At 40.4% G+C, this 12,502-nt stretch overlaps 1 protein-coding gene across 6 annotated transcripts; it reads right to left on the bottom strand.

Annotated features, from left to right (window-relative positions):
- Positions 1-321: 321 nt before the first annotated feature.
- On the bottom strand, positions 322-12,068 carry LOC6584200 (myb-like protein X). 6 transcript variants are annotated; one of them, XM_044011442.1, is made up of 20 exons: positions 11,823-12,061; positions 11,365-11,640; positions 11,020-11,247; positions 10,767-10,949; positions 10,449-10,697; positions 10,276-10,368; positions 10,083-10,208; positions 9,809-10,006; positions 9,294-9,377; positions 9,077-9,232; positions 8,839-8,997; positions 2,940-8,777; positions 2,806-2,886; positions 2,650-2,754; positions 2,332-2,578; positions 2,022-2,279; positions 1,736-1,966; positions 1,529-1,683; positions 1,165-1,476; positions 322-1,076 (listed from the first exon to the last, which is right to left on the bottom strand). In XM_044011442.1, exons 1-15 carry the CDS (start codon positions 11,976-11,978, stop codon positions 2,483-2,485), a joined length of 8,028 nt encoding a protein of 2,675 aa, XP_043867377.1. In that variant the 5' UTR covers positions 11,979-12,061; the 3' UTR covers positions 322-1,076; positions 1,165-1,476; positions 1,529-1,683; positions 1,736-1,966; positions 2,022-2,279; positions 2,332-2,482. The 6 variants fall into 6 exon arrangements, with proteins under 6 accessions (XP_043867377.1, XP_032588292.2, XP_032588291.2 ...); XM_032732401.2 differs by having other exon boundaries at positions 1,165-1,471; XM_032732400.2 differs by having other exon boundaries at positions 1,736-1,939.
- Positions 12,069-12,502: the final 434 nt, after the last annotated feature.

The following is a 12,502-nucleotide window of genomic DNA, read 5'->3' as shown; positions in this document are numbered from 1 at the left end:
TATTGACTATGCCGGACGCCTTGCTAATGGGGCGTTACGGCACGCTCAGCATCGCCGGCAATTTGTGGCAATGAGCCGTGCCACGCCCATCACGAAGTGGGCGCATCAAGTGCTTTTCGAGTACAAATTCAATTGCTCGGCCTGTAATTAAGCTGTTGGGCGCCACCTGGCGGTCAAGCGACAAATTGCGAGCTCATCAAGTGGAATTATTTTATTTTGGGAAAGCGAAAATGAGCAAAATGAAGATTGAGAAAAGCGACTTATTAATTGACGCAAATAGGATCCGCTATTAATAGCAGTGAAAAGAACAATTTATTCAAATGGAGTCAGTATAAAAATATCAAATCGAGTTTATTTACAAATGTGTGTGAAATATAACTAATTGTAGACAAAGTCCTCTGCAGCCAGTTGTGTGTTCTATAAGCTAGTCTTGATATCATATATCACATTGATATGCAAATATAAAATAATAAATAATTGTAATATATGGGATAATAATATGCCATAAAAGAAGAAAATGGAAAGCAAGTCTCAGGTATGTATTAGCCATATGACTATTAGTTTGTTAAATATTATCAGGGAGATAATTCTTGATCTCGATGCCAAAGGAAATGGAGAGTCAGTCTCAGCTATGTGACTGCTAAATGTGTTTAGTGTTAAATATTATCCGTGGGATAATTCTTTGCCTTGAAGACAATTCGATCACAAGAGGCTGATAGGTCCACTCTGGTATGAACAGGCCCACGATTCGCCCTTCTTCGATGATCATCAGTGAACATCCGGCCGGAGACGATGTTGTCCGCAGGCCAAATATAAATGCGAGCAATTGAGGCGCAGTTGAGATTTCGGCGTATTTTAACTCTCAGAAGGACTCGGCTGCTATGGGGTAGACCTTAACATGGCGAGCTGTGTTGCAAGCTGAGCTCGGTGTGGACTTGGGAAATTGTATTTGGTAGGATGCTGACTCGATTGATCTAGTTGGGATAGTTTGGCGCCTTCGTTGGCATCTCTTGCGTTTGAGATAGTTAGTGTGTGTGCGTTTCTTGCGCAGAATGTGGAAGACAGAAGTCGTGTGCCTGAAGTTAGAGGCGAGAGCAATCGGAAATCGGAGAGAGATTCGTTACTTTACTAATTGATCGTCGAGTTAGAGAACAGAGAGCGTACCAGGTAGAGCGAGCAAAGTTCAGTGGGCACTATGTGCGGCGCCTTAAGCTGACCAACTTCAACACCGGTACAACGTCCTCTCTTCACCTTCAGCACCTGGGCATAGATTTTGTTGAGAAAGAATGATAGCTCGATGCGTGAAGGAAATAGATTTTCTGGCCATCGTTCTTGATGCTCACATGGATAAAGCGTATAACAATCGATGAGAGCATGAATGCCGATGACACCGTTAAGTGTGAACAGTGTGTGAAAGCGATAGTACGAATATCCGGTGGATCCTCCAACTCGTTCAGTATGCGTGTTGAGTCTTCTCTAAAAAGATTGAAGCTTTGAATCAGTTATCAATTATCCGACTTATACGTACCTTGCGCATACAGCTCGTTGAGTGAATATATTTGGTTTGCTATATGTGTTTGCAGTTGAACTTGGAATCTATTTGCTGATTGTGAATATAATTCCATATAGTGCATAGATGGCGTATTTCGGTAAGTTACTATCGGAGCTTATCTGTATATCAAACTGAGATATATGTAGTTAGCATTAGTTTTTTATTATGAGCACTAACACTTACTGGGTCCGTGCTAAATCCCACCGATATATATAATTGTTGCTGGAGGTATCGACTCGCTCAACCCGAGTCTTGGTGCAGCATTTGTGGAGCCTCTTCAGCTATCAAAAATTGAAGGGAACTAAGTCCCTGTAGTGTGCAAATTAAAATGTGTGTTCTCTGGAATGGAAGATAACTTAATTCCTGGAGAATGAGATTGTGCGTTCCCTGGAAAATTGAAGGGAAATTAAGTCCCTGTTGAGTGCAGATGAAAATGTGTCGTTATCTATAACAATCTGAGCTTTCTTACCGCTGGCGCTAGCGTGGATACCGCCGACTTTTTTTTATCTGTTTGTGCTATCTTCATTTGACTTCCAATAACTGTTAATTGCAAAGAAATATTTATATATTTCAGCCTATTAATTATCCCTGATTAGATTCCATTTGCGATTCCATTTCTATTGCGACTTTAACCTGCCTTATTTGCTATTGGCATCTGTTTTTTGGCTGTGGACTTTGTTTTAAATGTTTGCGTGTCTGTCGTTGCCGGCGCTTCATTGCTCTGGGGCTATTTTAATAGGAATTAGCGTATTTATGACTAATCCACATTAATTTCTTACCACCGTCAACGACTTGCTAGCAAGAGTTTACTTTACAGGCCTTGTCACCCCAAGAGGATTTGTAAGCATAACGATGTTCGGCATGGGCTAATCAAGTAAGTGGAGTGTACCGATTAATAGCAGGGCACTAGTATCTCAAGTTGATACTGTATTAGATCTCAGGCATGTCATATGGGTGCTTGGCTTTCATTGGAGTTATTTGCGCTAGGGGATTTTGCTGAGCTTTGGGCATGGGCTGTGAAACAGACTGAAACATTTTAAGGAATTATGTCAAATTAGGTCTTGAATGATTGGATAGTCAATCTGTTAGGTATTTACCTTTTGGGGCATGGAGAGCTCATTTTTGGCAACGAACTTATTGTCTATGGGTAATCTTCCATCTGCTTGAACTGCACGACTTGGTTGGGTTTGATTCAGCGAAGCCTATTTAAATACAAATTAATATTAATTTCCTAGATCTGTTGGCATTCTTACCGCTGTTAGGGGTCTGTTCGGTACAATGTGACTGGACGGCTTTGGCGGGTTGAGTGAGAGCTTACTGATCTTTGGGCCGACCTAATCAAATAAAATGAAAATCTGGCACGATAGCAAAAGTTTAGCAATATTACCTCATACGGTTCTGGCTTAGATTGATTAATTGAGAAGCGTTTCCTGACGTTACTAGCATTTGCTTTCAACATCGGCTTCTTCTTAGGTTGGCCACACGCGGATTCGTTGTTGCTGGGCTCCACAGCTGACAGGAATGATAATAATGAGTCGCGTGAGCTGTCATCCCAACCCAACTTAGCCTCGATCTTACGTTGATCTGCCGGCGACCGATCGTTGCCAGAATTTAAACATGACTTAAGTAGATTATAGGGGGTTTCATGCAAATCCGAATCCGTTGTTATCCCGCCCATATTTTGCTGATTACCCGGCTGCGTTTGTCTGCTATGCTGATCCTTCTCCCTGTGTCGCTCGATGTCGGTGTCCAAAAACGCAAGTGCCGAGAAAAATGCATTAATCTGATGTATAGTGGCCCTTATCATGAAGGATGGCGGCTTGCAGGCTGCGTCCATGTATCGCCGAAATGCTTCTATTGTCTTTTCATCCCATTTGAAGATCGTTTTCCTTCTACTGACATCCATGTCGTAGTTATGATCCAAATAGGGCCAGAACTTTTCGAATGGGTTTTCATCCGGATGTGACGTGTCCACCTCGCCTTTACCCTCCAACAATGCCCAAAATTGATCTAATGGGGACTCAGGCGATATCGGATTAGGCAGATCAGTAGTATCAGCCGTGGTTAGCAAAACGTCCGAGCTTCCATTCGGTATCGAATTCGCTTCTCTATTATACCTTATTTCTATATCCCCATCTTTGGTCATAGTTATTAAATATTTCGCTGGCTTTTTAGGGCACGCCTTGTCTGCAACATTTCCCTCACAAGGCTTTATAAAGGGATTCGTATTTGAGGCTGCACACAATTCCCTTCTCGCAGCACCATACAGGTCCTTATTTTGTCTGGGCTCTTCAATTTGCTTGATTCGATTTTCAAGCACATTCTCTGGAGTGGGCGCAACCTTTTCGCATAGTGGCCTTTTGTCAATGAGAGCGCTTATTTGATTCACATTGAATTCCGGGAAAAATTGCTTCTGAGTAATATTTTCTCCTTTTTTCTGTAATCGTTTGGTGTTGGCCAATGGCTTAACACTTGTTTGCTGTAAATTATTTGGAGCCAACTTTGATTTCTTATATGGTGGCAACTCCAAAATCTCAATCGAATATATCTCAGAATTTTCAGTTGTAATTTTCCTTTTTAAATCTTTTTCAACCTCACCTCTCGCTGTATTTTGCGAGTCAAGTTTCGACTCGAGTTGTCCAATTTTGAAGCTAGGCGTTATGTTTTCCTTTGTCGCTTGAGAGAGATTTTCTGGCTGTGTAGTCTCCTGTTGCGCAGTTTTTAGGGAGTCTAAGGTCCTATTTTCAACCTGAACATTATTATTTTGTTTCCGATTGTCGGTTCTGGTTGATATGAATCTCCAAAATCTCGAGCTGGGCACATGCAACTTCTTGACTTTTTGTATTTGCTCTACCTTTTCCTTGGCTGAACTTTCCGGAATGTTCATATTATCTGACGATAGAGTAACTTTTCTTGCCGTTGATTCAAGCTCTGCTATTTTTATGTCACCAACGCGCGTTTGCTGCACTGCTGCCTGAAGGGGAAGAATCTCGTGCGTTCCTTGTTTTTCAGATAATGTACTCTCCATATTATTTTTGTTTTGAGCCTCGCAGTTTTTGTCTACTTTGCTTTCAGGCTGTTTAGGCAACGGATGTGCTGTGAGTTGCGAGTTCTTTAAAACATATTGTTCTTTTAGAGTTGGGTTACTCTCAACGGAAGCTTTCGGTAAACATGATCCCTTGAACGATCTTTCCCCACTGCCAGCTAGCTCTCTCTGTTTATTCTCATGACTTTCCATCATATAGGATCTTTCCAGATTGCCAGCTAGCTCTCTCTGTTTGGGTTCAGGACTTTCTGCCTTATAGGATTTTTCCACACTGCCAGCTGGGTCTCTCTGTTTATTCTCATGACTTTCTGCCTTATAGAATCTTTCCACACTGCCAGCTGGGTCTCTCTCTTTATTCTCATGACATTCCGTCGTACAGGATTTTTCCAGATTGCCAGCTAGCTCTCTCTTTTTAGACTCATGACCTTCCGTCATATAGGATCTTTCCAAACTGCCAGCTGGCTCTCTCTCTTTATTCTCATGACTTTCCGTCATATAGGATCTTTCCAGATTGCAAGCTAGCTCTCTCTGTTCAGGTTCAGGACTTTCTGCATTATAGGATCTCTCCACACTGCCAGCTGGCTCTCTCTCTTTATTCTCATGACTTTCCGTCATATAGGATCTTTCCAGATTGCCAGCTAGCTCTCTCTGTTTAGGTTCAGGACTTTCTTCATTATAGGATCTCTCCACACTGCCAGCTGGCTCTCTCTCTTTATTCTCATGACTTTCCGTCATATAGGATCTCTCCACACTGCCAGCTGGCTCTCTCTCTTTATTCTCATGACTTTCCGTCATATAGGATCTCTCCACACTGCCAGCTGGCTCTCTCTCTTTATTCTCATGACTTTCCGTCATATAGGATCTTTCCAGATTGCAAGCTAGCTCTCTCTGTTCAGGTTCAGGACTTTCTGCCTTATAGGATCTTTCCACACTGCCAGCTGGCTCTCTCTGTTTATTCTCATGACTTTCTGCCTCATAGGATCTTTCCACACTGCCAGCTGGCTCTCTCTCTTTATTCTCATGACATTGCATCGTACAGGATTTTTCCAGATTGCCAGCTAGCTCTCTCTTTTTAGACTCATGACTTTCCGTCATATAGGATTTCTCCACACTGCCTCCTGGCTCTTTCTGTTTATTCTCATGACTTTCCATCGTACAGGATCTTTCCAGATTGCCAGCTAGCTCTCTCTGTTTAGCCCCATGACTTTTAGTCTTATAGGATCTTTCCAGATTGTCAGCTAGCTCTCTCTGTTTATTATCATGACTTTTTGCCTTATAGGATCTTTCCACACTGCCTCCTGGCTCTTTCTGTTTATTCTCATGACTTTCCATCGTACAGGATCTTTCCAAACTGCCAGCTGGCTCTCTCTCTTTATTCTCATGACTTTCCGTCATATAGGATCTTTCCAGATTGCAAGCTAGCTCTCTCTGTTCAGGTTCAGGACTTTCTGCATTATAGGATCTCTCCACACTGCCAGCTGGCTCTCTCTCTTTATTCTCATGACTTTCCGTCATATAGGATCTCTCCACACTGCCAGCTAGCTCTCTCTTTTTAGACTCATGACTTTCCGTCATATAGGATCTTTCCAGATTGCCAGCTAGCTCTCTCTGTTTAGGTTCAGGACTTTCTGCCTTATAGGATCTTTCCAAACTGCCAGCTGGCTCTCTCTCTTTATTCTCATGACTTTCCGTCATATAGGATCTTTCCAGATTGCAAGCTAGCTCTCTCTGTTCAGGTTCAGGATTTTGTGCCTTATAGGATCTTTCCACACTGCCAGCTGGCTCTCTCTGTTTATTCTTATGACTTTCTGCCTTATAGGATCTTTCCACACTGCCAGCTGGCTCTCTCTGTTTATTCTCATGACATTGCATCGAACAGGATTTTTCCAGATTGCCAGCTAGCTCTCTCTTTTTAGACTCATGACTTTCCGTCATATAGGATTTCTCCACACTGCCTCCTGGTTCTTTCTGTTTATTCTCATGACTTTCCATCGTACAGGATCTTTCCAGATTGCCAGCTAGCTCTCTCTGTTTAGCCCCATGACTTTTAGTCTTATAGGATCTTTCCACACTGCCTCCTGGTTCTTTCTGTTTATTCTCATGACTTTCCATCGTACAGGATTTTTCCAGATTGCCAGCTAGCTCTCTCTGTTTATTATCATGACTTTTTGCCTTATAGGATCTTTCCACACTGCCAGCTGGCTCTCTCTGTTTATTCTTATGACTTTCTGCCTTATAGGATCTTTCCACACTGCCTCCTGGCTCTTTCTGTTTATTCTCATGACTTTCCATCGTACAGGATCTTTCCAGATTGCCAGCTAGCTCTCTCTGTTTAGGCTCATGACTTTTAGTCTTATAGGATCTTTCCACACTGCCTCCTGGCTCTTTCTGTTTATTCTCATGACTTTCCATCGTACAGGATTTTTCCAGATTGCCAGCTAGCTCTCTCTGTTTAGCCCCATGACTTTTAGTCTTATAGGATCTTTCCAGATTGCCAGCTAGCTCTTTCTGTTTATTCTCATGACTTTCCATCGTACAGGATCTTTCCAGATTGCCAGCTAGCTCTTTCTGTTTATTCCCATGACTTTCCATCGTACAGGATCTTTCCAGATTGCCAGCTAGCTCTCTCTGTTTATTATCATGACTTTCTGCCTTATAGGATCTTTCCACACTGCCTCCTGGTTCTTTCTGTTTATTCTCATGACTTTCCATCGTACAGGATTTTTCCAGATTGCCAGCTAGCTCTCTCTGTTTAGCCCCATGACTTTTAGTCTTATAGGATCTTTCCAGATTGCCAGCTAGCTCTCTCTGTTTATTATCATGACTTTCTGCCTTATAGGATCTTTCCACACTGCCTCCTGGCTCTATCTGTTTATTCTCATGACTTTCCCTCGTACAGGATCTTTCCAGATTGTGTAGCTCTCTCTGTTTATGATTTTCCGCCTTATTGTATCTTTCCAGATTGCCAGCTGGCTCTATCTTTTCGGTAACTGATGGCTGTCTAGGCTCATGGCTTTCCGTTTTATAGGATATTTCCAGATTGCCATCTTGATATTTCGGGACGGGAGCTGATGGCTGCCTGCGATCATAGCGTTCCGTCTTGATCGATCTTTCCACAGCTAGATCTCTTTGTTCGTTAACTAACGGTTGCTTCACTTCATATCCCCTCGTCCGGTACGATCTGTCCCTATAGCCTTGATATTGGTGAGCAGCAACTGAAGGCTCCCAATCCTTATATCCTTCCACTGTGGGAGCTTGGTCTCTCGGTATAGGTGGCCTTCTTGGTATATAATACTGTGGTGCATGCTGGTGTGGTACATATTGGTGTGGTGCATGCTGGTGTGGTGCATATTCGTGTGGTGCATATTCGTGTGGTGGAAATGGGCGTGGTGCATATTCGTGTGGTGCAAATGGGCGTGGTGCATATTGGCGTGGTGCATATTGGTGTAGTGCATATTGGTGTGGTGCTAATGGGTGTGGTGCATATTGGTGTGGTGCATATTGGTGTGGTGCAAATGGGCGTGGTGCATATTGATGCGCAGCATTTCGATGCCGGACATGATGCTGCGGTATATATCGCGGTACGAATTGATCCGCAGCGTACTGCGGCACATATTGATGTGGTGCAAATTTTGGTGCTGCATATTGGTATGCATACATATGACGCATCTTCTCTTGAAGGGCCACTTCGGCCGAGGTCCATTCATATTGGTTTGGCACCCGATGAAATCTTCGGTTTGGCTGGCTTTCTGTAATATCACTAACATCTCCATAATTTGTTATTTCTCTTTTCATATGTTTCTGATAATGTTCCGTCATTTCCATTGCTTCCCTAGAGTTAGGGTTACGCTCATAGCGCTCTGCATTATACTCATGCTCCGCCTGAGTGCTGCTCTCAGCTTTGCGTTTCTTTGGAATTCTCCAACGTGGTTTCTTATCAGGAGTTTCCCTAATATCATCATTGTTCGGCGCTAGATTTCCGTCCGGTTGAATTTGTTGCTCTTCCGCCTGAGTGCTGCTCTCAGCTTTGCGTTTCTTTGGAATCCTCCAACGTGGTTTCTTATCAGGAGTTTCCCTAATATCAGTATTGTTCGGCGTTATATTTCCGTCCCGTTGAATTTGTTGCTCTTCAATCAATTTAGTTTTATTCGCGATCTCCTTCGCGTTTACCTTTTCAGGCTGATAGAAAGCATGGTATAAGTTAAGATAAATAACTAAATGCATTCGTTATCTGATTTACCTTTACAGTAGTTGAAATATATCTATGTTCTGAAAATTTCTTAGCTTCATCCTCATCTTCATACTGTTTAATCTGAAACTCGGACTTCGGGGAATTTTCGCTCTTGATTGGATATTGTTCCATATTTTCAGTAACCGACTGGCGATTTATTTGCCTATCCTGGAAATATATATTATTTCCATTTTTTACTAAGTTTCGCCAAGTATTAAACTTTCATTTACCACCAACAGGTATATACCATGTTGTCCATTGGAATTCTGCATCCTGAAGATGTCTCCAGTTTTACCACATCTCCTTCCTGAGTTTGACTTCTCTTAGCCTTAGGTGGGTTGTCTTCTATTGGCTCCTTAGCTGCTGAGGCGGACCCCTCGTTGCTCAAAGATTGAACGTGGCTCTGAGTGGTATTATTAAATTCACTTATATAGGTAGATGTAGGAATATTTAGTTCAAGTTACCAATGTTTGCATATCTGGTTTTATATCGACATCGTCATGATCATCGGCAACATCGTCATCATCGGCATCATCATCATCAGAATGCTAGAATATAATATGTTTATATAATTAAATTTTCTGTTTCATACATTATTAAAAAATCATCAACTAGAAAATATTTTTTCTTGACTTTTAGGCGTTTCTTTTTATGCCCCACTTCGATTGTAGTGTCATCGGGGAAACGTATCTTTTCAGTTAGAAATGCATATCCTCTATATCTCATTATATTTAAATATGATCCAATTTGATTCTTATTACGGTCAGTTTAGAGTTTGGTTTTAAGATTTTTATTCTTACTGTCCATATTTTCTTCTATCTTTTCAGTTATATCTTTGATAGGTTGTAATATCTTTGTATCCTCTAGAGTCTGATTATAATCTAATCCTAATCTGATATGATTATACTCTCTTATTCGTTCTATTATCGACGACAAGCAAAACTAATAAAATTAAAAATTAATACTAAAATTTATTTACCTTTAATTCATGTATCCTTAATTTGTCACGTTTCAAGGCAATATCTGTTTTCTGATGCTCTTTCTCGGTATTCACTTCCTTGGTATCATCGTATATCCATTTGTATTCGATCCTCTTTACTTTTTGTTTATCACTGGATTCTTGTTGGCTAAAAGTCATTTCCACTTGATCACTTTCTAGTTCTTCCCCAGGACTTTGCTATTTTTGAAAAGACATACGAACATATTTTATTTCAGATGAAAATGCAAGAATCACGTGAGATAAACTTGCTTACATTTTCTTTTTTAATATATTGTTGAGATGATGAAGCTCTCATACTTGAAAATCTGTACTTCTCAAAAAATGAGGTTCTATTTTCATTTGTCTCTTCTTCATACGGAAAATCTTGATGAATAATATCCTACAATGAGTAATAAGCGTACTTATATACATATGTATTCATTCGCTTTTGACATTTTATATCGTACCGTCATATAGTAATTTTGTATGCCTTCATTTTCAGATTGTCCAACAAACATTTTGAGGCTCTTCAATTTCTGAATATTCCTAAGACGGGTTTGCTGATGGATACCATTGTAAAAACAAGGATATACACGTTAAGCTTAGTTAGTAAAGGAATTGAGTTGTATGCAGGTGTTACCTTAGCAATCTCAAATTGACTTAATTGGGGTTCTTTGCTATTTTCTCCTTGTTTATGTCCGGCTTCAAAGTTGTTACTATTCTGAGGTCCGGTCAAGTTCGATTCGATTGAAGTTAGATTGAAGTCAGATGAATCAAATGATGCATCTAAACATGCTTGAGGAGCTTCTATTATTTGTGATGTGCTTCCGGGACTTCCCCATTGACGGGTCGCTTCAGTCTCGCATGGTTTAACATCTTGGACTATTTGCTGCACAAGAGAATAATAACGATTAATCTAATTGTAATTGCTTTTTGACTCAGTTTCTAGAAGCCTTACCCCCGATACAATATTTTCGGCACTTGTGTTTGTTTTTGATGCATAGTTCTCAGCAGTTAAGGATGGCTTTTCTTCACACAAAACTTCATAGCCTTGTGAGTTCGATCCTCGCATATAATCAGGGTATTCTCTGACATTTTCATCATAATCGTTTGTTAACGGCTTTGATTCGAGAACAACTTTCTGTTAATGAGCATAGCAGTTCGTGACTTGAATATGTATTATGTATTATTATGACGAAAACTATCCTTACCACCGGCGTGTTGCTATGCGTAGATTGTGGTGAGGCTATGTCAGAACTGCTCTGATCAATAATCTCAAGTTGTTTTTCTAAATTCGCCTTAAACGCTTGCAAAGTATCGATGTCGATTGAAGCTATATTGTCTTCATCTATTGGAATAAACGGAGGAGGCATATTCAATTCGCCGCTTTCAATCTTTAATTGATTTCCCAGCAAGTTTTGAGATTTACTTTGAATTTGCTGTGATACGAAAAATTGATTTAATTTTTTCATCATTGTGTGTCATCGCGTGAAATAAAATTATATATATTTTCGACTCGCTACCCTAGCTAAGCCTATATATGCTTATATGCTTACCTGTAGCAGCTTCTTAGTTTTTCGCTCTTGTTTTTCCATATACCTTTTTTTATTCCTCTCTTTATATTTCATGACTGCAAGCTGATCCAATTTATTCTGATTTCTCAATTCTTCCTTGGGCTGCTGTAATACCATTAACTGCTGTATCATCATTAAGCCGTCTTCCGATCCGGCTGCCTCATTTTCATGTCTATCCTTTGTAACATTTATGCAGGCTGTATTTTCAATTTCCATGAATTCAGCCATTTTTGTTTTTTCTGACTTACTTGATTGTATCTGTCGAAAAATGATGATGATTACATAAATTAGTGTTTTTCTGACATACTTGGATTTATCTGTCAAAAGTTCCAAATGATTAAATTAATTTGTGCGTGTTTTTTTTTTTTTTTTTTTTTTGACTTGGATTTATCTGTCAAAAATTCGAAGTAATAAAATTAATAGGCTATAAAAACCCTTACCTCTTGAGAAGCTTGAAGAACTGGCCTATACGCGCCTGCATAGGAAACTTCTGGTCTATTTGAGTCAATAGCCCCAGCTTCCGGCTTAATTCCTTGCATTTGCATCATCTTTATGTTATCATCAGATAAATTTAGCTGCTGGGCTGCTTCCTTCATTCCAAATGCGAGTGAATCACGATTTATTGCTTTCTGCAAATTTTCCGCAGTTGGTTCACACGGTTGCTTCTGAAAGAAATTTTTAGGAAAATCGGCCTGACGCGACTTATTTTCAAGTTGGACTATTTGGACAAGGTGCAACAATAATTGACTGGGATTGTATTGGGGACTTGCTGGGCTGTTATTATGCGGCAATTTATCTTCACTTACCTTTTCACCGTTCTCCATTGTTATTTCTAATTTATTGAAATTTAATTCTTCGTTGGCTGCAGTGTTTATTGGACACGTAAGACTTTTTTCGTCGTCGAGCTGCTTTTCAACAATAAATAAACCCCGATTATCCATTTCAAAATTATTTTCAAAATGCGAATTTAATTTTCTTTTTTCGATGTGCGTCTGACCGAAGGTTTTCACTTTATGAGAAACTGGGAGTAGACTATTTGTTGAGGTCGACAATTTCTCCAAGCCTACTTTGGATTCTTTTTCTGTATTTCTTTTCTTATGTTGTAAAGCTCTGTTGTCAA

The sequence above is a fragment of the Drosophila mojavensis genome, unplaced genomic scaffold (assembly GCF_018153725.1).
Source record: "Drosophila mojavensis isolate 15081-1352.22 unplaced genomic scaffold, ASM1815372v1 contig_136, whole genome shotgun sequence".
Taxonomy (NCBI): Eukaryota; Metazoa; Arthropoda; class Insecta; order Diptera; family Drosophilidae; genus Drosophila; species Drosophila mojavensis.
This window is presented reverse-complemented; position numbering and strand designations above follow the sequence as displayed.

Bases quoted from the DNA above. Each gene is read 5' to 3' on its own strand.
- LOC6584200 (XM_044011442.1), bottom strand. From the start codon at position 11,978: ATGAAGGAAGCAGCCCAGCAGCTAAATTTATCTGATGATAACATAAAG. The intron at 10,209-10,275 runs GTACGATATAAA...TACTCATTGTAG, and splicing joins TACAAAATTACTATATGACG to GATATTATTCATCAAGATTT. The intron at 8,778-8,838 runs GTAAATCAGATA...GCTTTCTATCAG, and splicing joins ATATTTCAACTACTGTAAAG to CCTGAAAAGGTAAACGCGAA.